General features: G+C 40.6%; 1 protein-coding gene across 1 annotated transcript; it reads left to right on the forward strand.

Moving 5' to 3' along the window:
* Window positions 1-782: 782 nt before the first annotated feature.
* LOC146003514 (uncharacterized) lies at window positions 783-16,970 on the forward strand. The gene is made up of 2 exons (XM_083141801.1): window positions 783-862; window positions 16,010-16,970. Exons 1-2 carry the CDS (start codon window positions 851-853, stop codon window positions 16,859-16,861), a joined length of 864 nt encoding a protein of 287 aa, XP_082997927.1. The 5' UTR covers window positions 783-850; the 3' UTR covers window positions 16,862-16,970.
* The last annotated feature ends 2,743 nt before the right edge of the window (window positions 16,971-19,713 follow it).

Consider the following 19,713-nt stretch of genomic DNA (forward strand, 5'->3'; position numbering starts at 1 on the left):
TACAGTCAACAAAATGACATGGATTGGATAAAAATACGAAGCTACAAAACACAGCAAATAACCACAGACTATCAAATATAAGGAATAAAAATGTGTTTTAAACAAGTCTAGAAAAACATATTTAAAACAAGTTGTTCTAAACATGTTAACCCTGTATGAATACTAGTACAAAGCTAAGTAATCGAGATTTAAGTTTTATTTGTTGTCAATAAGCTTCCTGGTAATGCAACGTTGGTGAGATTCGGTTCAAGATTATCTTCCGTCAGATAATCAACTCTATTCACACTCCAAGGATATTTAGAAGTGACCTACATTTCAAACACTTACGGACAACAGCCCTCCCACAAACCTTCCTTTACATATCCGTAACCTTGGGGAGCAGCTAGACGAAATCTGATTGGTCAGTTCCCTGCCAAACTGAATAATCAACTACCAGTTTTTACGCGACTTAATATTCGCTGCCGGAAAACTGCCGAAAAGCGACATTAAAATTGGTGAATTGCTTCTTGTTGAAGATTCATCATCCCGTTTAAAAAGATGCTACCGATGCGAGTGCCATCTCTTGTCATAAACTTAAACTTCGTCCCAAAGCGATCAAAATGCTTTCGTTAGCTGTAGTATTGCATTCTCAATTGCAAATTCCATCGCGAGTGATTTTTTTTAAAAAATGGTGCACATAGCTACACGTTGACATTGGGTTCTTGAAGTCCCCCCCTCCCCTATTTTTCAACATGATTTTTCTTCGCCTCGCACCTTGAATGTCGTTCAGGTATAAAAGAAGAGGCAACGTCATTGTGATCTGTCTGTTGCTGGTTGTGGTGGTTCTGGTTGGGATTTCGCATCTGGGATAATGTTGAAGCTGGTAAGCGAGATAATTCTTGACCCATTTTCTTAAAAGGTTCGAAAGGCTTTTCGGTCGCATATTTTCACGCCGAAAACGGTGACAGTGAAGGAAATTTTGAGAACATTGTGCAAGGAAAGTGTGAAAGCTTTGTGAAATGTGTATTCTCATACGGAAAAGTACAGGATATGAATGCTTTCAAGTCTTTTCTACATAATGAACCAACTACTTATGAAGTAGCCTAACTCTTATGAGATAAAAGCTTTTAAATGTCCAACAGGAGAGGAGAGAGAGTGAATGATATTTGCTTGTGTGTGTGTGTCAAAACTACAATTATGCGCAGAAATTAATCTATACTGGGTCTTCAGTTTACGTTGGATCTGCAGTAAATCGTGACTTGATCTGGAATCGAACTCAGAGACCGTTGATTGTACGATGACGTAGAACTTTCTGTGTGTTGCGTTTCGTGAATATGTGTGTGTGTGTCTGTCTGTGTGTGTGTGTTTTGTGGTAATTGGCTAATCGATTTTAACATAAACTTAATTATACTAGAATAACTCTAGATTAGTTACATATTTATTGACAAGTAAGTTTAGAATTTAACCAAAGTGAAACTAGGAATAGCTTTAGTTTAAGTTTTGCTCGCATACGGCGCTGATCATCACGAAACGTAAAATGCCAACAAGTCAGGTCTTCGATGCAGTTGGAATTTGGAAAAGATTAATGGTGATATTAACAATGCAATCCGTTAATTTTCTTACTCTTGCCCCTCTCGGCACAAGACTATCATTTTATCTGTGAGATATGTCTCAGTTTTTCAGACATAGCCCTCATATCACAACCACAATATTTTTCTCGGCAACGTTTTCCTACACCAAAGGCTTGAAAACGAGACTTACTGCTCCGTGTTGACATGGTTTTCAGACCGTAGCGCTCACTTCGAAATTTAGATAATAATTTTTGAACACTCTGTATAGCATTAGAGTTTTAATTTGACTGTGATGTAGATTTTCTCGTTATACTGATGCTGATGATCACAAAAAACATAGTTTTGTTTATATTAATGTAGATACATACGGAAAACTGAAACTTTGAAAAAATCACAAATAAATATGCATTATGTTGGTAAAATTATATTCGCAAGTATTCTTGTAAATGAATAAGGGAAGAGAGTATCATCTGCGACAAGCTGATCAAAATTGAAGTTGAACTGCTCTACAAGAGGAGGTAATGGCTCTAGTCATAGAATATTCAACCCTAAGCATGCGTGGGTGATGCAATCAGCTGCTTGCCATGTAATACTGCCCCTGCGTGCCAAAATGCGCAGATTCTTCAACACATTGTGCCTCTACTGGGTATCGAATCCGTCACCCCTTGATTAGAAGGCGACGACGTTACCACTAGGTCATCAGGTTCTAGATGTAGTGTTATATTGATTATAATTATTACTGCCTAATTATTAAGACCTGAATTTAAATCGTATTTGTTTTTCAAAGGGAAAACAAGGATATATATTTGTTTTTCCTCTCTGGTGACGTAGTATTAACGTCCTCGCTTTGTAATCAAGGGGTTCCGGGTTCGATACCCGGTGGAAGCACATAGTGGTTCGGATCCCACTTTAAAACTACTGGCCCAGTACCGATTAGCGTATATGTGCATGAAGTGAACTTAAAACAAATTAAACTCGTTATATTTTATTTTTGGTTTGATTCGTCATTTTCGAAGGTCGTGAAATATATGCTGGATTGGTGTCCCCTTCAATCTGCACACTAAATTTGTTCCCTTTAAATATACTTACTGCCTACACTTATTGGTTGGTTATGTTTTAAACCGTTCAGCTTTCGCGATGCCAAGTGGTAATCGTTTTGACTGTTTACCTAAGTGGTTCCGGGTTCGATTCCCGCTGGGAGTATCAAAATTTCGATGTTGAGCCACCATCATGATGGTAACTGGGGACCTACTTGAGAAGAAAAAGAGAGTAGCTGCCTTTGATCTGTAAAAACAGATAAAAAACTGTTTGACAAGCTGTGGTTTTTTAAGTAGCCGTTGTTCCATGGAATTTAGTTTCGCTAACCGCGGTTTCATTCCCTAGTGAAGATTGCTTCTGCATGAACGGCTCTACGGCTCATCCAGCCTCTCATCAGTGGGTATTCTAAGGCAACCCGGAAAGTAACGGCGGCAGGAGCGTGGTGCTGATCACATCACCTCCACTGTGTTCGAGATCGAGAATATGTGGGGCCCTACATCCACATATAAGAGATGCCTTCATGCCAGGGTACAATACACAGTCGTCGAAAGTGCTGAAAAAATTTCCATCTGAAACAGTCCGGCCAGGGAATCGAACCTGGGACTATCGACTGGACCACCACCACTTTAGAATTCTCCACGAGATATTTCGCATTAATCATCAGGCTGGCTAACTGTAGCACAGATGGGGAGCTCAGATTTTGTCTGCATTTAGCTTCCACTTATTCTCATTGTCACGTTATGATTGTCCCTACGTGGAGCAATGGGGTTCACCTAGTCTCTAAGAACATGGGTGCGTACCCGGGAGCAACCCTGGGTGGGTCAAGGCGGCAATAGCGTGGAGATCACCTCCACAAAATGGTCCCGGACACCCCCGTATGCCTTCACCGCATCTTGCCACGTGGAGCTGAGCAGCTTTACTTTACCTTACCATGGAGAATATAAAATTATTGTATCGTGTGCTCTAAGTGATCCTCTATTGAAACGGTTAGCAGAACCAAGGTCACCATAGCTGTAGCGTATTATCCGCCAGCGAAGGTTTCGGGTTGAAAACCTAATTGCGTGTTTCTTTGTAGATGTCCTCTTCATCTCTTAAAACTGCCATTCATCATCTTCATCATGATTAGTCTCCCCGATTGCGTAGTGGTAACGGTGTTGTCTTGTATTCAAGGGGTAATTGTGCCTAAAATCCTTATTTTGACACAATGAATTAATGAAGTCGAGACTGCATTACTTCCCCATAATTACCAAAAGGATTTGCTTAAATTGAACTGCTTTGCTAATTTCTAGATTGTAGCTGAAACTAGCTAATTCAGTACTCTTCAATAGACCCGTCCCTAGCTGAGAGTTTCAGGTCAAAACTATAGAAATAGGCGGTGTCCTATGACGGGTTGATCAACCTTATATCCAAAATTCTGAATAACTTCGTCGCCTTGTCATGAAGGGGTCCCCGGTTCGATAACCGGTGGAGGCACAGCTCGGATTCAACTTTAAAGTGCAGTCCTGAGTGGCTTATCAACCTACCTCTTCATCATGATTAGGCAAAGTGGCACAAAAATGATCCACATGTATCTAGCACAATCCACATGAGAATCGCAACCTAACTCAGAAGATGCATTTTGAGGCATCCAATTTCAATACTCGGCGACCGCAGACCACCGGAACGGAGAATTCGTCACGGAGGCAACTGAAAACCTCTCCGTGGAGCAAGAAAATAAGAATTTCCGAGGAAGCTGTGCGTCTTTCAGCTGCCAAAGGGATAAAAATGTCTTGTGGTTGTTCTGGAATTGATTGAACCGTGGAAAAGGAAGTGCGAGTACATGCGTTGCATGCAGGCGGAGGGCCAAGAAAGGAAATGATGGATAGGACGTGCGTCCGACAGCCACAAAAACCGGCTTCTTATGCGATCGGCGAGCTTAAAGCAGGCGGACATGTTGTGCCTGTGCTCATCAGAGTTGCCAGGTCGTGATTTCGATAAAATCAGGAAATGTTGTGAAATCATTATTTTAAAAATAGTGGAAAGTTAATATTCGTCTCATAAAATTATAATCAGCCACAAATCTATGGCTACCTGGGGGAGGGGGGTACCCTACCCCCACATCCCCTAAATGTGCCTTCGTGGTATGGGGAACTTTACCTTTAAAATTACAATAATGGAACTAGGAAGACTTCAGTGCATAGGACGAATGCAGAATGGTTTCCATAGGGGTTCCTGCTTCGAATCTCGGCCTGTGCATGGGTGTTCTTTGTGACTGTCCAATTTAATCATTTCATAAACCTTCCCGATGGCGTAGCGGTATGGTCGTCGCCTTTAATCAAGGGGTCCCGGGTTCGATTCCAGGTGGAAGCACATTGCACAGTGTTCGAATCCCACTTTAAGCTGTAGGTCCAGTCCCGATTAGCCTATCTGTACATAAAGTGGAAAACAACAATTCATCAATAATCAAATCACGCATGGCACGAATGGATTATGTGATTTTGATTTATTTTTATTTTACTCTGCTTTCTGCCACTTTTGGCTAATCGCGACGATGAGGATCGATGGTGATAAAATGAGATGGATGATGGAACAATCGCAAACATATATGGACGACATTATAGCCCCAGAGGGAATTATATTGGCGGTGAGTCCAGACGCCAGGACCTCAATAGTCTGCAAGAATCATAGGCGTCTCCTGAACGCATGCGGTGCATGCTGCGCATGCGTCCATTGTTGGAAAATGGACAGCTTGGTCTGCGACGATATTAATGAGCATTTCTACATTCAAATTTCTTCATATAGGAGATGTATTTATTTTAGACGAGAGCGCTCAACTAAGATTATATTACATTTCTTAGATCTGAAGTGACGCATGCGTCAATTGTGGGAAAATAATTATTACTTTATTTCACTTCAGATCCAAGAAATGTAATAACAGCGTAGTTGAGCGCTCTCGTCAAAAATAAATACTCTCCTATATGAAGAAATTAGAATGTAGAAATGCTCATTAATGTCGTCGCAGAGCAAGCTGTCCTTTTTCCCACAATTGACGCATGCGCAGCATGCACCGTATGCGTTCAGGAGACGCCTCTGGCAAGAATGCAGTCCAGGGTGTACTACACGGAGGAAGGGTTGACATTTAGATGCTCACGGGAAAGTCACCCCTTACATCTTACAAGATCTTCGTTAGGAGACCTAATGGTAAGAGACCCATAGGAAATCCAAGACGAAGATGAACAATATTGACCTGGTCCTCAAACAAGTTTGGCAGGAATTGTTACGTTTGGATTGATGGTGGCAGATGTCGCTGGTGCAGCAAATATCCATTATAGAAATGAAAGAGACTCATTTGTAGTTAGTTTTGAAAAACTAATATTGGTTGTAATGTGTCGTAATGTACGTACAGTCAGGGAAAATTCTGAATTGTAAGAGTCCCATTGTACGTCTTCGAGGCTGCTACACAACCTATAACTTCCCGCGAATGTACAGGCTAATTTATGGAAGTAAATTGTTACAAATAGCAGACTTCTTTATCAGAACAAACATTAGTATACCCTAACGCCTAACCTCACATGCCCTCACACTCACGACTCGCCTAAGCCATTGCCCTCCATCACCCTGACAAGTCTTGCGGAGGATGAGGGTGGCGTATGCCCTCATGAGGGTCGTCCTTCTGCGGGGTATCATATGGGCATATCTTCTCGTGGAAAGTAGCCTTCCTGCATCCACTCCATTTGAGTGGTCTAAGATTAAGAACAGAGGTTTTCTTCACTCAGATACGCTATTGTGCGTGGACTTTCGTTACGGAAACGGTTGGAAATTAGGGTACAATTATAATTTTATCGCATGAAATGTATTTTACTGAAGTAAACATATCTTTAAACAGACAAACAGGGTAGACACCAATTCCTGTATTCACCACTGTCGCGTATTCAAGTATCCACGAATCGCTGCGTGAAAAAATCAGGGAACCAGTTGAAAAATGAATATACCTGGCAATACTGATTTGGCTATTGCGTCATCTTCCCTTCTAACTAGAATTCGTGAATTTATATGTACAATCGTGATGTAAGCCAGCTATTGATTGTTGTGAATCGACCTACAACTATAAATATGTTTGTAACGGGTAGAGAAGAGTTTTTACTCCTGCTAGAATCCGGTTTCGAATATGAAAGAGATATGGATGATTAATTTGGAGCTACTATATTAAATTCGTGAATAGTATGACAGCTGCAAGTAACTCGAAGCAGAACAGCTAACTACCTTTCGCCATTTATCTACTAAAGATGGAAGACCGGTAGCTGAAAGAAATGTAGATTAATGAGACGTGTTCATCTCTGTCTAAGAGATGGCGCTGATTGTCAGCTCATAAAATAACTAATTACGGTAATGTATCTTAACGCGTATAAAGTCTATTTTTTCACGTACAACTGCAGTAATATGTATCTTTAATGAAAAATAATCCTTGGTCTAAATTTCTTGAAAATTTAATTTTGTTTTCTGAGAAAATGGTAAAGAGTGCAATGTAATTTTAGTTCCACTTGTATATTAGATAGAGCTGCTAGAAGAACCAACTGGTAGCGTACCTTGTGACGTTACCAGTGCGTAGACAGGGAATCGGTTAGTGTATTAAACTATACAGCATAGCTGTTGCCTAATTTGGGAGGGAGCTAGATTAGATTGAAGCAATGTCCCTCTGATTCTTCCTAGAGAGTCTCCGGGTACCTGGGCTTTCGGTGGAAAGGAGGTCTCCCTTAACGCACAACGCGAGAACAACCTGACGTTGGACAAGGAATGCCTACGTTGTTAGGTTATGTCCATTAGCATAAATACACAGTAAATGTATTATTTATGCTGAGAGAATTAACCTAACCTAACAACTTAGGCATTTAGCCTATCAATGAAAGCATTCCCCTGTGACGTCACAGGGCGGCTACTCACCGGGAATTCCTTGATTTCCGTAGACGTGAAAAATTGCAACTTTAATTAATACCAGGAATTCATATATTTGCAAATGCGCCGAGGAAAGTTATTCACAGTTTTATTGCAAGATGATATATCTTTAAGTTGATTAGGTAAATTTGAGTTTGAAATTCTTTCACAATTAATAATTTTTCGTAGATTAGTAGACTATATCTCGCAATATTTATTTATTTACTTCTTCTTTTGGATGGCGAAGTTAAGGCAGAAGCCTTTTCTTACACTTAACCATCTCTACTTCACATTTTATAAATTTAGTTGAAATATCTAACAGTTTGCGAAATATAAAACATCAAAATACCAAAGAAAATTTTAAAAAACACAAAAGGATAAAAAACACACAAAAAGAAAAAAAACACAAAAATACACATGCTGTAAGAAACGTAAGAAATGCACGTACAGCATGAACACACTTAAAATAAAGAAAAGCGGTCGGTGTTTGTCCTACAAATTTAGATCAAGAAAGATTTCATTTTATTGTCTTTCCTTGTTTTCAGTACTGGTAAGTTGCCTCCAGAAGATGCTTTCTTAATTTTGATTTGAAATTGCCGAGAGAAGAAGAGTTTCTTATGTCATTGGGCAGGTCGTTCCACACTCTAATGGCAGTGACAGTGAAGGAATTTCCGTAAAACGCTGTGTTGTGGGAGGGGATGGTGAGCAGGGAGTTGTTTCGTGAAGGGATAGCAAAAGTGTGTGCTGCGCTTAGGGGTTGAAATCGTGAAAGTAGGTAAAGGGGTTCTGTTGAATGCACTATTTTGTAGAGAGATGTAAGAGCGTGGAAGCGACGACGTGTTGAAAGGTCGAACCAGCCTAGGTCTTTGAAAGTCGGGGTAAGATGTAACTTTTGTTTGTAAATGTATTTCGAATCCGAGTATATGAATTGGCAAATGCAAACTCTGCACCTTAAATTAAATATTTTAAATATATATGCAGTTTAATTGAATTCAAAGTTTTGGATACGTTGGAATCACACAGACCCTTTACATTGTTAATATATTTGGGTGTGTGTGTGCTGAGAGGCGGTAGTACGTAAGGTTGAAATAGAGAAAACATCTGCTTGTATGCCCTGGAATTTTTGGAAAGTTTGCCCTGAAAACCGGGAAATATACTTGAATTTTATCATGGTCCTAGAGTAGCCACCCTTCGCCTGAACGCAAGGTTGTCCGCGTTAATTAAGTCTAATTAATTTCGGAACATCTCCAGCGGACTGCGCGAGTCAGTCTAGCGAGCCTAGTGGGCGTGTAGAACCTGAGCAAGGGGCATAGCGATAGGTTCTGGGTTGAGATGACGTCAGCGGCTCGCTTGGTTAATTGGCTGCTTCGAGAGTTGTGACTCGTTCCGATGCTTCAAATGCATAAGAGCCAAAGATGTTACGGAAATAATCTTCCTCTACGCGAGAGAACAAAAAAAGATAGGTTTAAGTGGTGATGGGAAATTATGACCGGAACTCTGGAATCTTGTTGCATGAAGATTGAACGTGGAAAATAAATGTACACGATAGTTTCGAACCCCAGAATAGGGGGAAAATAGTGAGGATACGTAGCCTACTTGCAAAGTACGACAATAGTGTTAGTATTTAATTCTTAATGACGATAACATAATGTTTAAAATCAGTTCACAGGTAGAAAACCCACCCTTGCGACACCATCTCATTCTAAGAGAGGTTCTTACTAAAACATTCGCGCTGTTTGATTTCTTCGCTTTTCTGGTACTTTGGCTAATCACGACGATGCTAATGGTGATAAAAAAATGAAGAAAGTCTAGGGTAGCCCATCCCGAAACAATAGACAAGGCACGTTCAGTATTACTAACGCCTTTTTTTATTACATTGTCGTCCTTCGTGGCGGAGTGGTTATCACAGCGCGCCACCAGGAGTCCCGGGTTCGATTCCAAGCCTGGGAAGACACCCCAGTGGCGCATGGTAACGTCGTCGCCTTGTAATCAAGCCGTCCCGAGTTCGATACCCGGTAGAGGTACATAGCGACTCGGACCCTACTTTAAACCGTAGGTCAAATCCAGATTAGCCTATCTGTGCATAAAGTGGACTTTAAAAAGCTCAACACTCAATCCAGGCCTTGGCATGGGTGTTCTTTGTGAGTGTCGCTTCATCATTCATCCTTGAGATTTTCCAAAAAGCGGCAGACAAGCGAAGAACCAAGTCATTCAGTCAATCGTATTTGATTATATTTGATTTCACCATCGCAATAATGATGATAGCAATAGCCGAATGTTTTCAAAGGGTTACTTGAAGTTCGGTTTCTCATCTTCTATCTCGGCTTTAGATGTCTATCTGTCTGTTTGTTAAATGTTGCCACAAGAAATTCGATCTGAAACCTGTTTACTACCAAACGCCAGTCATAACCAGTGAGCTGCCTCGAAGGGTTAATGTAAAGCCAATGCTTATACACTCCATCATAGTCTTCGTGGCTGCAAGTCGGATGTAGCCGTCAACCGATGTCTAAATTTTGTTTCTACCTTCACCAGAAACGTCTGCAACCGGTTCTTCTGAAATTAGAGGCGGGATAAATCCTGTTTCTGCAAGTCTTAACACTATCTTAATAATCTCGGGTTCTTTTTTGTCCATTGTAAGAGCTGAACGAGTAGTTTGTTCAGTGGCGTAGCTGAAGTTTACTGGTGACCCTGCATCAAGGAGTTCTTCCCTTCAGTAGCGTGTTCAGTGGAGGGACTTGTGGGTTATAGTTCCTATTTGGCTCAACTTGATTATTTTTATGGTATATACAAGAGAGAGCCAAATGAAGACCTTCACTTGTTTTTGTTTCTTATCTAGTAGGTTTCTGTACGTAGGGTTGCACAAGTTTGCTCCATTTTAGTACTGACCTATTGCTGATCTGCATATATTTTCAACTTTGAGGTAGTGCCTGTACACACAGAAAACTAAATGCATCATATGGATTGATTCACCAGAATGCATCGATTGATACACTAAAGTGTGTTTCATGGCTTCTTCAAAGAATCAGATTCACATTTGATGCATTTGGGTGTATTTTTGTATGTCGTGAAAGAAACACCAAAGTGCATCATTTGATTCAAGTGAGGATTTCTTTCAGTCGAGATGCACTTCAATGCATTAGCTGATGCGTTTTGATGCACCTTGATGCGTTTTGATGCACCAGAATGCATCTTTTTTGATGATGCGTTTAAACGTTTCGTCCGAGCTACAAAAACTCTGTAGCTCAGACCAAACGTTTAAGTGCATCATCCAAAAAGATGCAGGAAGGTGCATCAAGGAACATCAACTGATGCATTGCATCTCGACTGAAAAAATTCCTCACTTGAATCGAATGATGCTCTTTGGCGTTTCTTTCACGACATACAAAAATGCACCCAAATGCATCAAATGTGAATCTGATTCTTTGAAGAAGCCATGAAACACACTTCAGTACATCAATCGATGCATTCTGGTACATCAATTCATATGATGCATTTAGTTCTCTGAGTGTATACTTCAAGAAGAGTAAGTCTTTGGGGTCCACGTGCAGTCACTTACGAGCCACTGCGAAGTCCTTTCCATATCTGGCTGCGAACTGAGTCCATTGTCGAACTTTCTCCTCCATTAGTAAACTTGTGGTAAGCGTGCACACAGATATTGCCGAGAACGTTCTGTAGGTTTTAGGCTGAGAGATGGCAAGAAATAACTCCTCTTCACTGGTGCAAATGTGCATAGTAGGTGCCATCTTTAAAATAACAAAAATGGTCATTTTGAAGCTCACCTGATTAGTGTTGCTGTCTTGAGTTCGTCTCGTAAATAACAGTTGATACTCATGTAAATTTGAGATGCATACAGTCCGCCCTACAATTTTTATTGGACTTCTAAGGTTTTCATTTGATTCTTGTAATATTTCTAAACCAATCAGGAAGATCAGCAATTAGAAACGCGAATGATATTGATGATACAGATATTCGAGTGTAGAGAGCCCAAGGAGACAGATGGCATACACTGACTTCATTCTTACAATACACAGATAATAGTTTTCGTAGGGGAGTAGTTATCCTAACGCGGTACAAGGTTAAAGATCTCGAATCATCCTCATTGTCGCGATTAACCTTAAGAGTAGGAAAGCAACTAAATTAACCCAAAGATACAAACACAGGCTGAATACGATTCTTGGAATAATAACCCATGGCTCGACAGCCCTTGAAGGGCCTATAGGCCGATCTCCCGACTGCCAGCCCCTCTCCCACAATCCTACTTAGAGTGTAAATATCTTCAACAGGTATTGGGGTGACGTGGGGTCAGCACGTCGAACCCCCAGCCGTTATAGATTTCCGAGACCGGGTTACGCTACTCCCCAATCTCCTCACGATGGTGAGTTGCCACCGGTCCTATTCACAGGCAGAGAACCCAGAGACTGAACCCAGGCGGACTCGAACCCATGCCGTCGGAGCCCAAAGCACAGCGCCTTAGACATCACGGCCACGGAGAAGGACGATTCTTAGAATAGTGATTTCAAAATCAAAAGTGGCAAAACTGGATGTGTTACATAAACATTGACTGATTTGTTGTTTTAAGTCCGTTTTATGCACAGTAAGGCTAATCGGGACTGGGCCTACAGCTTAAAGTGGGATCCGAACCACTATGTGCCTCCACCGGGTATCGAACCCGGTACTCCTTGATTACAAGACGAAGACGCTACCACTGCGCCATCGGGGAGGCCCTGTTACAGCAGCAAAGGCATGGAGTTCATTTATTTCAAGCTAAGTTCGCGGATGTCTGCTGACGTCATCTTGTCAGCTGCTTGAGCGAAAGCCTCTACATCACCCGCCTTCTTTTACTGAAGAAACTCTGCAAGGTAGCAAGAAACATTTGTGACGTTACCGAGCTGCACCAGGAGCGGGCTAGAGTTAAGCAGAAAGACAATCCCATGCCTTTAGTTTAAAAAGAAAAGAGCCGACCAATCAAAACCCACATTACCACTTCAGGATTTGCTACGTGTCGACATATCCCCCGTTATTAATCCTCGCGCATAGCAGCTACAACCTCTTTACCACTTTTTTGCGTGAATTTTCAGCTTGTTCTGGTTATGAGGTGTATTCAGGAGACTTTTTGCCATCAAAATTCATTACTAGGATGCTCGCTTCGAGAGAGGAAACGCAGTAATTGGTTTGTATTTCGAATCAGGCGCCGTATGAAGACGTGTCGCGCTGAGAATTCGAATCACTTGCAGTCTCTTATTACACGCTTATTAATAGGAATTTATGGGCGACATACCGCTGTGCCCGTACAAGGCGCCATTTTGGGCCCACGTCAAAAAACGTGCTTCATTTACATAAAAATGCACAGCCAGAGCGCGTACGAGCTGGTTGATGGGACAGCTGGGTTACAATTCGCCTGCATTAATGTCCTGGTCATCAAAGAACCAACTTGAAATTCTATTCCTGTCGAATGGCAGGGAGGGTCACGTGAACCCTTGAACCAATCGTTTTGCTCCAGTTGTCACGGTGATGGGGATTTCGTGTGATATTCTGTGCTGCCAAATTTATATCTGAAAGAGGTGGCAAAGGCACCCCCAACAAAGTCAAGGCGCGGATAAGCCCTGAACATCGAGGGAAGGTTGTATGTTGACAGCAGAAAGTGTCATTTACGACTGAGCAAAAATGAAGCATGTGGCAACACTGCTTTTTGCACTTCGAAATTCTCACATCTGGAGAGGTAAAGTCTGTGTTTGCGCATGCGCTAGCTGGGCGAGTTCACTGGGAAAATAGGGGTGACGGCTGCGAGTGGAACAGATACAAGAACTCTTTTGCTTTTAAATATGTGAATTTATATTCTTGCTATCAATTGCTTCACTTTTGGGTGAGTTATTCAGGCAAGAGCGGTTTGGAGAATTTATATGGTTGAAAGTTGATAGTGGCACACGTTGTGTGAATTTCCCAATGCGTATAGTCGCCCTCGAGTCCCGATGGTGGCACATTGCATCATGGTTCGGATCCCACAAAACTATTCATCCAGTCGCGATTAACATATCTGGGCATAAACTGGGCTTAAACTTACTTCACACTTGCTTAAGCGATCTTGTAACGATCTTCTTGACGTATGTGTCCGTGACCATGCACTTCCCTCTGTTTCCCGGAACGAATTGTTTCTGGATTATACTGAGGGACATTGCCCTCTGTTCCTCCGTCTCCGACGCCCGTCTACACGCGCATGCACTACGTTATACAGTTCTATCAGCAGCACCGCATTATCTTGAAACGATCTACACTCTGTCCCAAGAGTCTCTGGAGCAAGCAAATGAAAACAAGTCCACTGCGCAAGTACTAACTCGATAGGGCTCAATCAGTGAACGCGTAAGAGGGGATGTGGGTACATGGAGGGGGAACGCAGTCATTTGTAGCAGCGCTCACTGTTTTGCTCCGCCCACTCGCTTTCTCCCCTTCTCTACCGTTATGTGCTGCTTTGCTCCACAGATTCCCGACACAGAGTGTATGAATCGGTTTACCTACAAAGAAACTACTCACAGGAGCATTTGTATACAATTACCAGGGTTCTAAACAGACCTGTACTCATATATTAATTAGCACAGACTCTTAAGTACATCCACATATCTTTCTTCTTCTTTTTTGCCTTTAAATTATGCGACTTTCACACACCTACACGCATGCGCAGTGGTAATCGCGCCAACGACAATATTTACAATTGCTCTACGAGCCACGATTCGCGATATATGAAATTTATTGTGATTTGGAACAAGGCTTGATGTGCGCGAACACACGACTTTTCTCATAGCGCGGGGCCATTAACACGCAGCAAAAACATGGTCGATTGGAAAAGCTGCAATATCTCATGCCACGTTATCAGGAGCATTTAAGACGAATATATTTGCATTCAATTTGGAGGCTACTTAATAGTGAGATAAATGAAAGCCAAGATTGGCATATTAATGAACGACTTAAAGGGTACCGGTTTATATGAACGCTTGGAGTGGCGCCAAAAGCTATGAGTTAATTTAATTGCCTTTTTTATAGACATGTTCAGGTAGCATTGTTGCGTGACTAATTTGGGCGTTGACGGGAACACCTTTCATTGTTGTAGAGGCGTGTGTGGATCCTTTCTCGCCTCTATATGCTACCAAGTAGCTTGTTTGGCGACTGTGCTGTACAAATATTTTTTTCATGCACTCTTTGCTCAATCTCTCACACTGGTATATGCTGGAAAATGCTTGTTTGGCGATTACGCTGTGCAAATAATTGTTGCCGTCTTGCTTGCATTAAGGCCGCCAGGAGGATTTTTTCCCTCAGGTGTGGTCAAGTTGAGGGAAACGTGGGTGATGCGCTCCCCCCAGTTAAGAAAATTCTCATAAAGCATTCTCCACTGGGATAATTTGCATAGGAATCCACCCACTCACCGTATGTACTGCATGTTGATCCATACAAACAGTCCTTTCCCCCAAATGGGCAAAGCATCCCTCCCGCCCTCAACCAATTAGGAATAATTTCCACTTATACCGGCTGCAACACTGGTAACTCGTGGGACCAACAATCACCACAGTTGCCGATTATTGCGAAGGTGAGAGAGGACCCAGCGTCGATTGCCTCGCAACAATCGCCAACGGTAGTGATTGTTGGTCCCGCGATTTACCAGAGTTGCAACTAGTAGTCTATAACAAGGTGGCAACTTTCCCCCATAACACTTCATTCACTCATATCACTTCTTACTCAATTCACTTGAATGTACTACTTGAAGAAGTGAAAGTATTGGGAGAATTATTCTGGATATAGTTGACTTATATAAAATGAGGTTGTACTGACCATATTAACCATTAGGGAGGGTCAGATAATTTACCCCCCGTTTTAAGATTGTAAGGAGAAAAAAGAGGTGTAAGGAAAAGCTGGAAAGCAAAGTGAGATTTCATATTTTGGTCATGAGTCACAAAATTATTATTATTATTATTGTTTCACAAATTACAAAATTCAAATGGAATTAAAAATACCGTGGTGACGTTGCCACGTTCAGACTTGCGTCCACTATTTAAATATAAACTTGATTCCACTTACTTCCTTTTCATAACCATCCATCATTCTGTTGATGAACAGTTCAGTGTATTTTCTGTACTTTTTCACGATACACATACAAATCAGAGACCACTTAATCTGCTGTCTTTCATGGCACTCCTGGTCCATGTTTTCACGCAACAATTTCACCATTCAAATTATGTGGAGCTTTTCCAGATATCTCAGGAGGGCAAGTGCCCCTTGCACCCTCCTACGGTAGACCTTTCTTGCATTGGTTGAAAAGTTGTTTGTTCGGTGATTATGCTGCTCTCCATTTCATGTTGTCAATTTTCATTGCTTTGTCCCGTTCTTGGAAGGCACATGGTTGGTTGTTGATCACGCTGTACATATTATAGTATACCTTTATTCTTCTTGGTTACTTATGCTTTGAAGTTGTTTGCTTGAACATGCTGTACCAATAGTTGTATGCTCTTGTCCTGCTCTTACAGTTTGCTTTGGTGCTGGCCATATCGGTGGTAGTGAGTGGACAGAACCACCAGCCGTCATATGGAACCAACTACCAAACGGGCGATCACCAGAGGTCAGAGACCGTGGACAACCAAGGTAACGTACAGGGGAAATACAGCTACGTCGACCCTAACGGCAAGACGATCACTGTGAAGTACACTGCAGGCAAGGACGGCTTCAAAGTGCAGGGTGATGACTTGCCAGTGGCCCCGGCAGCACAGCAACCAGGAGGATACCCCCAACAGCCCAGCTATCAACAGCAACCCTTCGGATTCCACGGCCAACCCCAGTTTAACGCCCAGCCGCAGTACAACCAGTACAATCCACAACCGCAGCTCGGCCAATACAATCCTCAGCCCCAACACAACGCTCCTCAACCGCATCTCGGCCAATACAATCCTCAGCCCCAACACAACGCTCCTCAACCAAACCAGTACAATCCTCAACCCCACCAGTACAATCCTCAACCCCACCAGTATAATCCTCAACCCCACCAGTACAATCCTCAACAGTACAACCCTCCTCAGCCCCAACACGTTCCCCAGCAGAAACCCTCCTATCCTCAAGCAGCACCCCAACAACTTCAGCCCCTCAACTACCACTTCAATGCCCAGCTTCCCCAACAACAACACAGTCCAACGACGCAATTCCCCGCAAGTGCTTTCCAGCAACCTGCTCATCGGTTTGGACCTTCGAACCAGTTTGGCAGCCTCGGACAGTTTGGCAGCCAAAGTCCATTTGGCGGTCCTGGCGTCAGGAATTCCAACGGAGGACTTGAGGTCTCTGTCAGCCAGACACCTGGTCAGGGTTTCAACTATCACATACGGTCTTAACAGATACTGCTTTCCAACAACTTCAAGACTGTCAGTGCGGCTATGTGCGACGTTAAAAGCGAGTGGAGAGGGTGGATATGTATTATATGTATGCTTGTGCAATAGTTCGTTCCACGAAAGTATTCCTCAGGCATAAGCGCTAAGGCTCATTCTTTGTGTTCATTTGCGGTGTATATTTCAAGCTGCAGACATCCTTGCTAACTGAAAAATGTTTTCTTGGAATAGCCCTTTGCATCCCAGTCTCGAGAGGAACCTATAGTAAAACTATAAGAACTGTTGAAGCAAGAGAAATATAATTGAAAGGCCACTTCATCATGTTCATTCAATACTATTTTTTCTTGTATCATTCTTGGCAGCACCCCTTTCTTTTCAACTGACAAACTGATTTTCTATGTCTTAATTCTAGTCTTTGTGTGTTTTCTGCTTTGTGTTAACATTTCGTGTACTCTGACTTAATATCCTATGTGCGTCCGTGTGTGTTTCGTATGTGACTGACATAGTTTCATATATATTCTGGAATCAAACATATCTTATTCTGCATAGTGTGCTATGTTAGGATGTCTGTTGGTGCAATTCCAACTTTATACCATTCTCTTCTTGATATTTTTTGTTCGGTATTCTCTCTCTTGCTATCTATGTTGAACCATTATATCCATATTTCTCACTTGTCTTAATATAATATTATATTTCTCAAGCAAGTACTTTTTATCAAGGCTTTTCCTTAACTTCTACTGTAGAATTTCTATCACTTTTCAACTATGTATATATTTATTTTCCTATTTATCTTCCTCGTTCTTACAATCTTCTAATATTCTCGTGTTCTTGCAAGTTCTTTAACTTGCATCTTCGCTTCTATCTTTCCACTTTTCCTAGAGCAGATTTTTGGTAATGGTTAATTTCACGTACTGTGTATAGTTTGCATGAATGTGTATGTATTTGTGCTTGTGTACGACGGCGTGTGTGTGCGTGTATGTTCTGTATGTGTGAGTGCTTGTAGCTGTAGCTTTTATCAGATCGTTCTTTGTATCCATGAGAGTTTCATGCTTACATCTTTCCAATTATATTCTTTGAATCTTCTTATGTTGTTATAATGACACAATATGATTATCACTTCATATCTCTCTTCCTTGTTCTTTACCAACAAGTATTCTTCTAATATCTTAACTTTATTCCTTGTTAAAATATATAATAGAATTCTTTGATATGTATTTCAATCTTATCTTTCTTTTCTGTTAAAAGTTGCTCGTTGCTGACATTGAATTGTAAATTTAATTACTAATTACGAGTCTATCCTATGTTTTGCTATATATTCATATCATATATTTATTCGTTTCCTAAACACTCTTATCTATATCCCTATATCCTAACATTGCTTGAAGTGTTTCAGAATAGTTCTAATTCTTTCTGTCTTCTTTTCGTTGTGTTCTTCATCATTTCTTTACACTATTTTTCCTTCCTTATTGAATTCTATTTTACCTATATGTAGACTGTACCAGATGATTAAATTCCTATCGTTTACACATCTTCTTCTACAGATAAGTAACATAGCATTCATAAATATTTTATGAGTAAATATTTTTTCATTGCGATTTTTAAATGCATGTTCCAAAGTTGAGCGTGTATTTTTATTGAAAGGGGTACAGTAATATTTTCTACAATATATATATAACCCTTTTTTCAACAATTTAGGTGATTTGCTTTTTACATTCATTTCTTTCATAATACGTTTCGTTTTTCGTTGTTAGGAAGTTTGACTAGATCATAAAAAATAAGTTTTCCGTCATGCTTTTAGTCATCCAACATTCCAAGATATGTATTAACGATATATCATTTGATTATTTCTTTTCTTACCTATAACTTTATATTCTACTTTCCACTGTTCTATGTGCTTTTATCAATTTTTGTTTTCTTCGCAATTCTATCCTCTTTATACATCTTTATGCTGTCATGAAGAGTTTTTGTCTATTACTTCCTGATTGTCCTACATATTTTCATTAAACAATTCTTCTATATTTAATATTTAAGCTACTCCTGCCTTATTCTCTCACATTTCCTACTTCCTCCTACTGTACTTACCTCATTGCTTTCTTCTTACTTGCTTTCCTTCTCTATCACTATTATGCAATAAGTAGTGCTTATTAGTACAGCTCTTATGAGGTAAGTGCATTAATCTTCTTTACTTCCAATCTTACACTATTCTTGTATACTTACTTTTTATTGTTTCTACTTTAGTTCCTCTGCGTTCTTTCTCAAATTCTTATTTTTTACTACTTTAAATTCTCGATATGTTGCTCTGTTCACTTCTTTAGTATATTGCTTTATCCTATATAGATAATTTATTTTCCTTATTTTCAGAATGCAATATCTACAATCATCTGTCCTTTATCTTATCTTTCTATATCATCCTGTGCCTAATGTTTAACTTTCTATCTTAACCTTCCACGATTCTACCACTCTATTCTTTGTATCCAATCTGTAAGCCTTTGTATATATTTATTCAATAGTCCTTAATTGCATAATACTTAATTTTTTCTGAATATTATAAACAAACTTCACTTCTGCTTGTACCATTTTTCTATTTGGCTGCTTGTAAGATTTCTCTTGCACCAAACCCACTTTCTAGATGTATGTTATTCTGAATCTTTCCTTTTGTACTTCTTATTAGTTTGTACTTTTGTCTCTCTTTCAATTACCATTACTATTGAACAGTTTTCTCATCTTAGTATCCTCATAAGGATATTTATTTCTGTTACCTATCTTGTTGTATTTAATTCTAGTTTAAGAAATTTCTTCTTTGTTTACTATTTCAACGTTTAGATAATTTCATCTCCTTACTTTTTTTTAACTTTTCC

This window comes from Lepisma saccharinum, chromosome 20 (assembly GCF_977018435.1).
Source record: "Lepisma saccharinum chromosome 20, izLepSacc3.1, whole genome shotgun sequence".
In the NCBI taxonomy this organism is placed as follows: Eukaryota; Metazoa; Arthropoda; class Insecta; order Zygentoma; family Lepismatidae; genus Lepisma; species Lepisma saccharinum.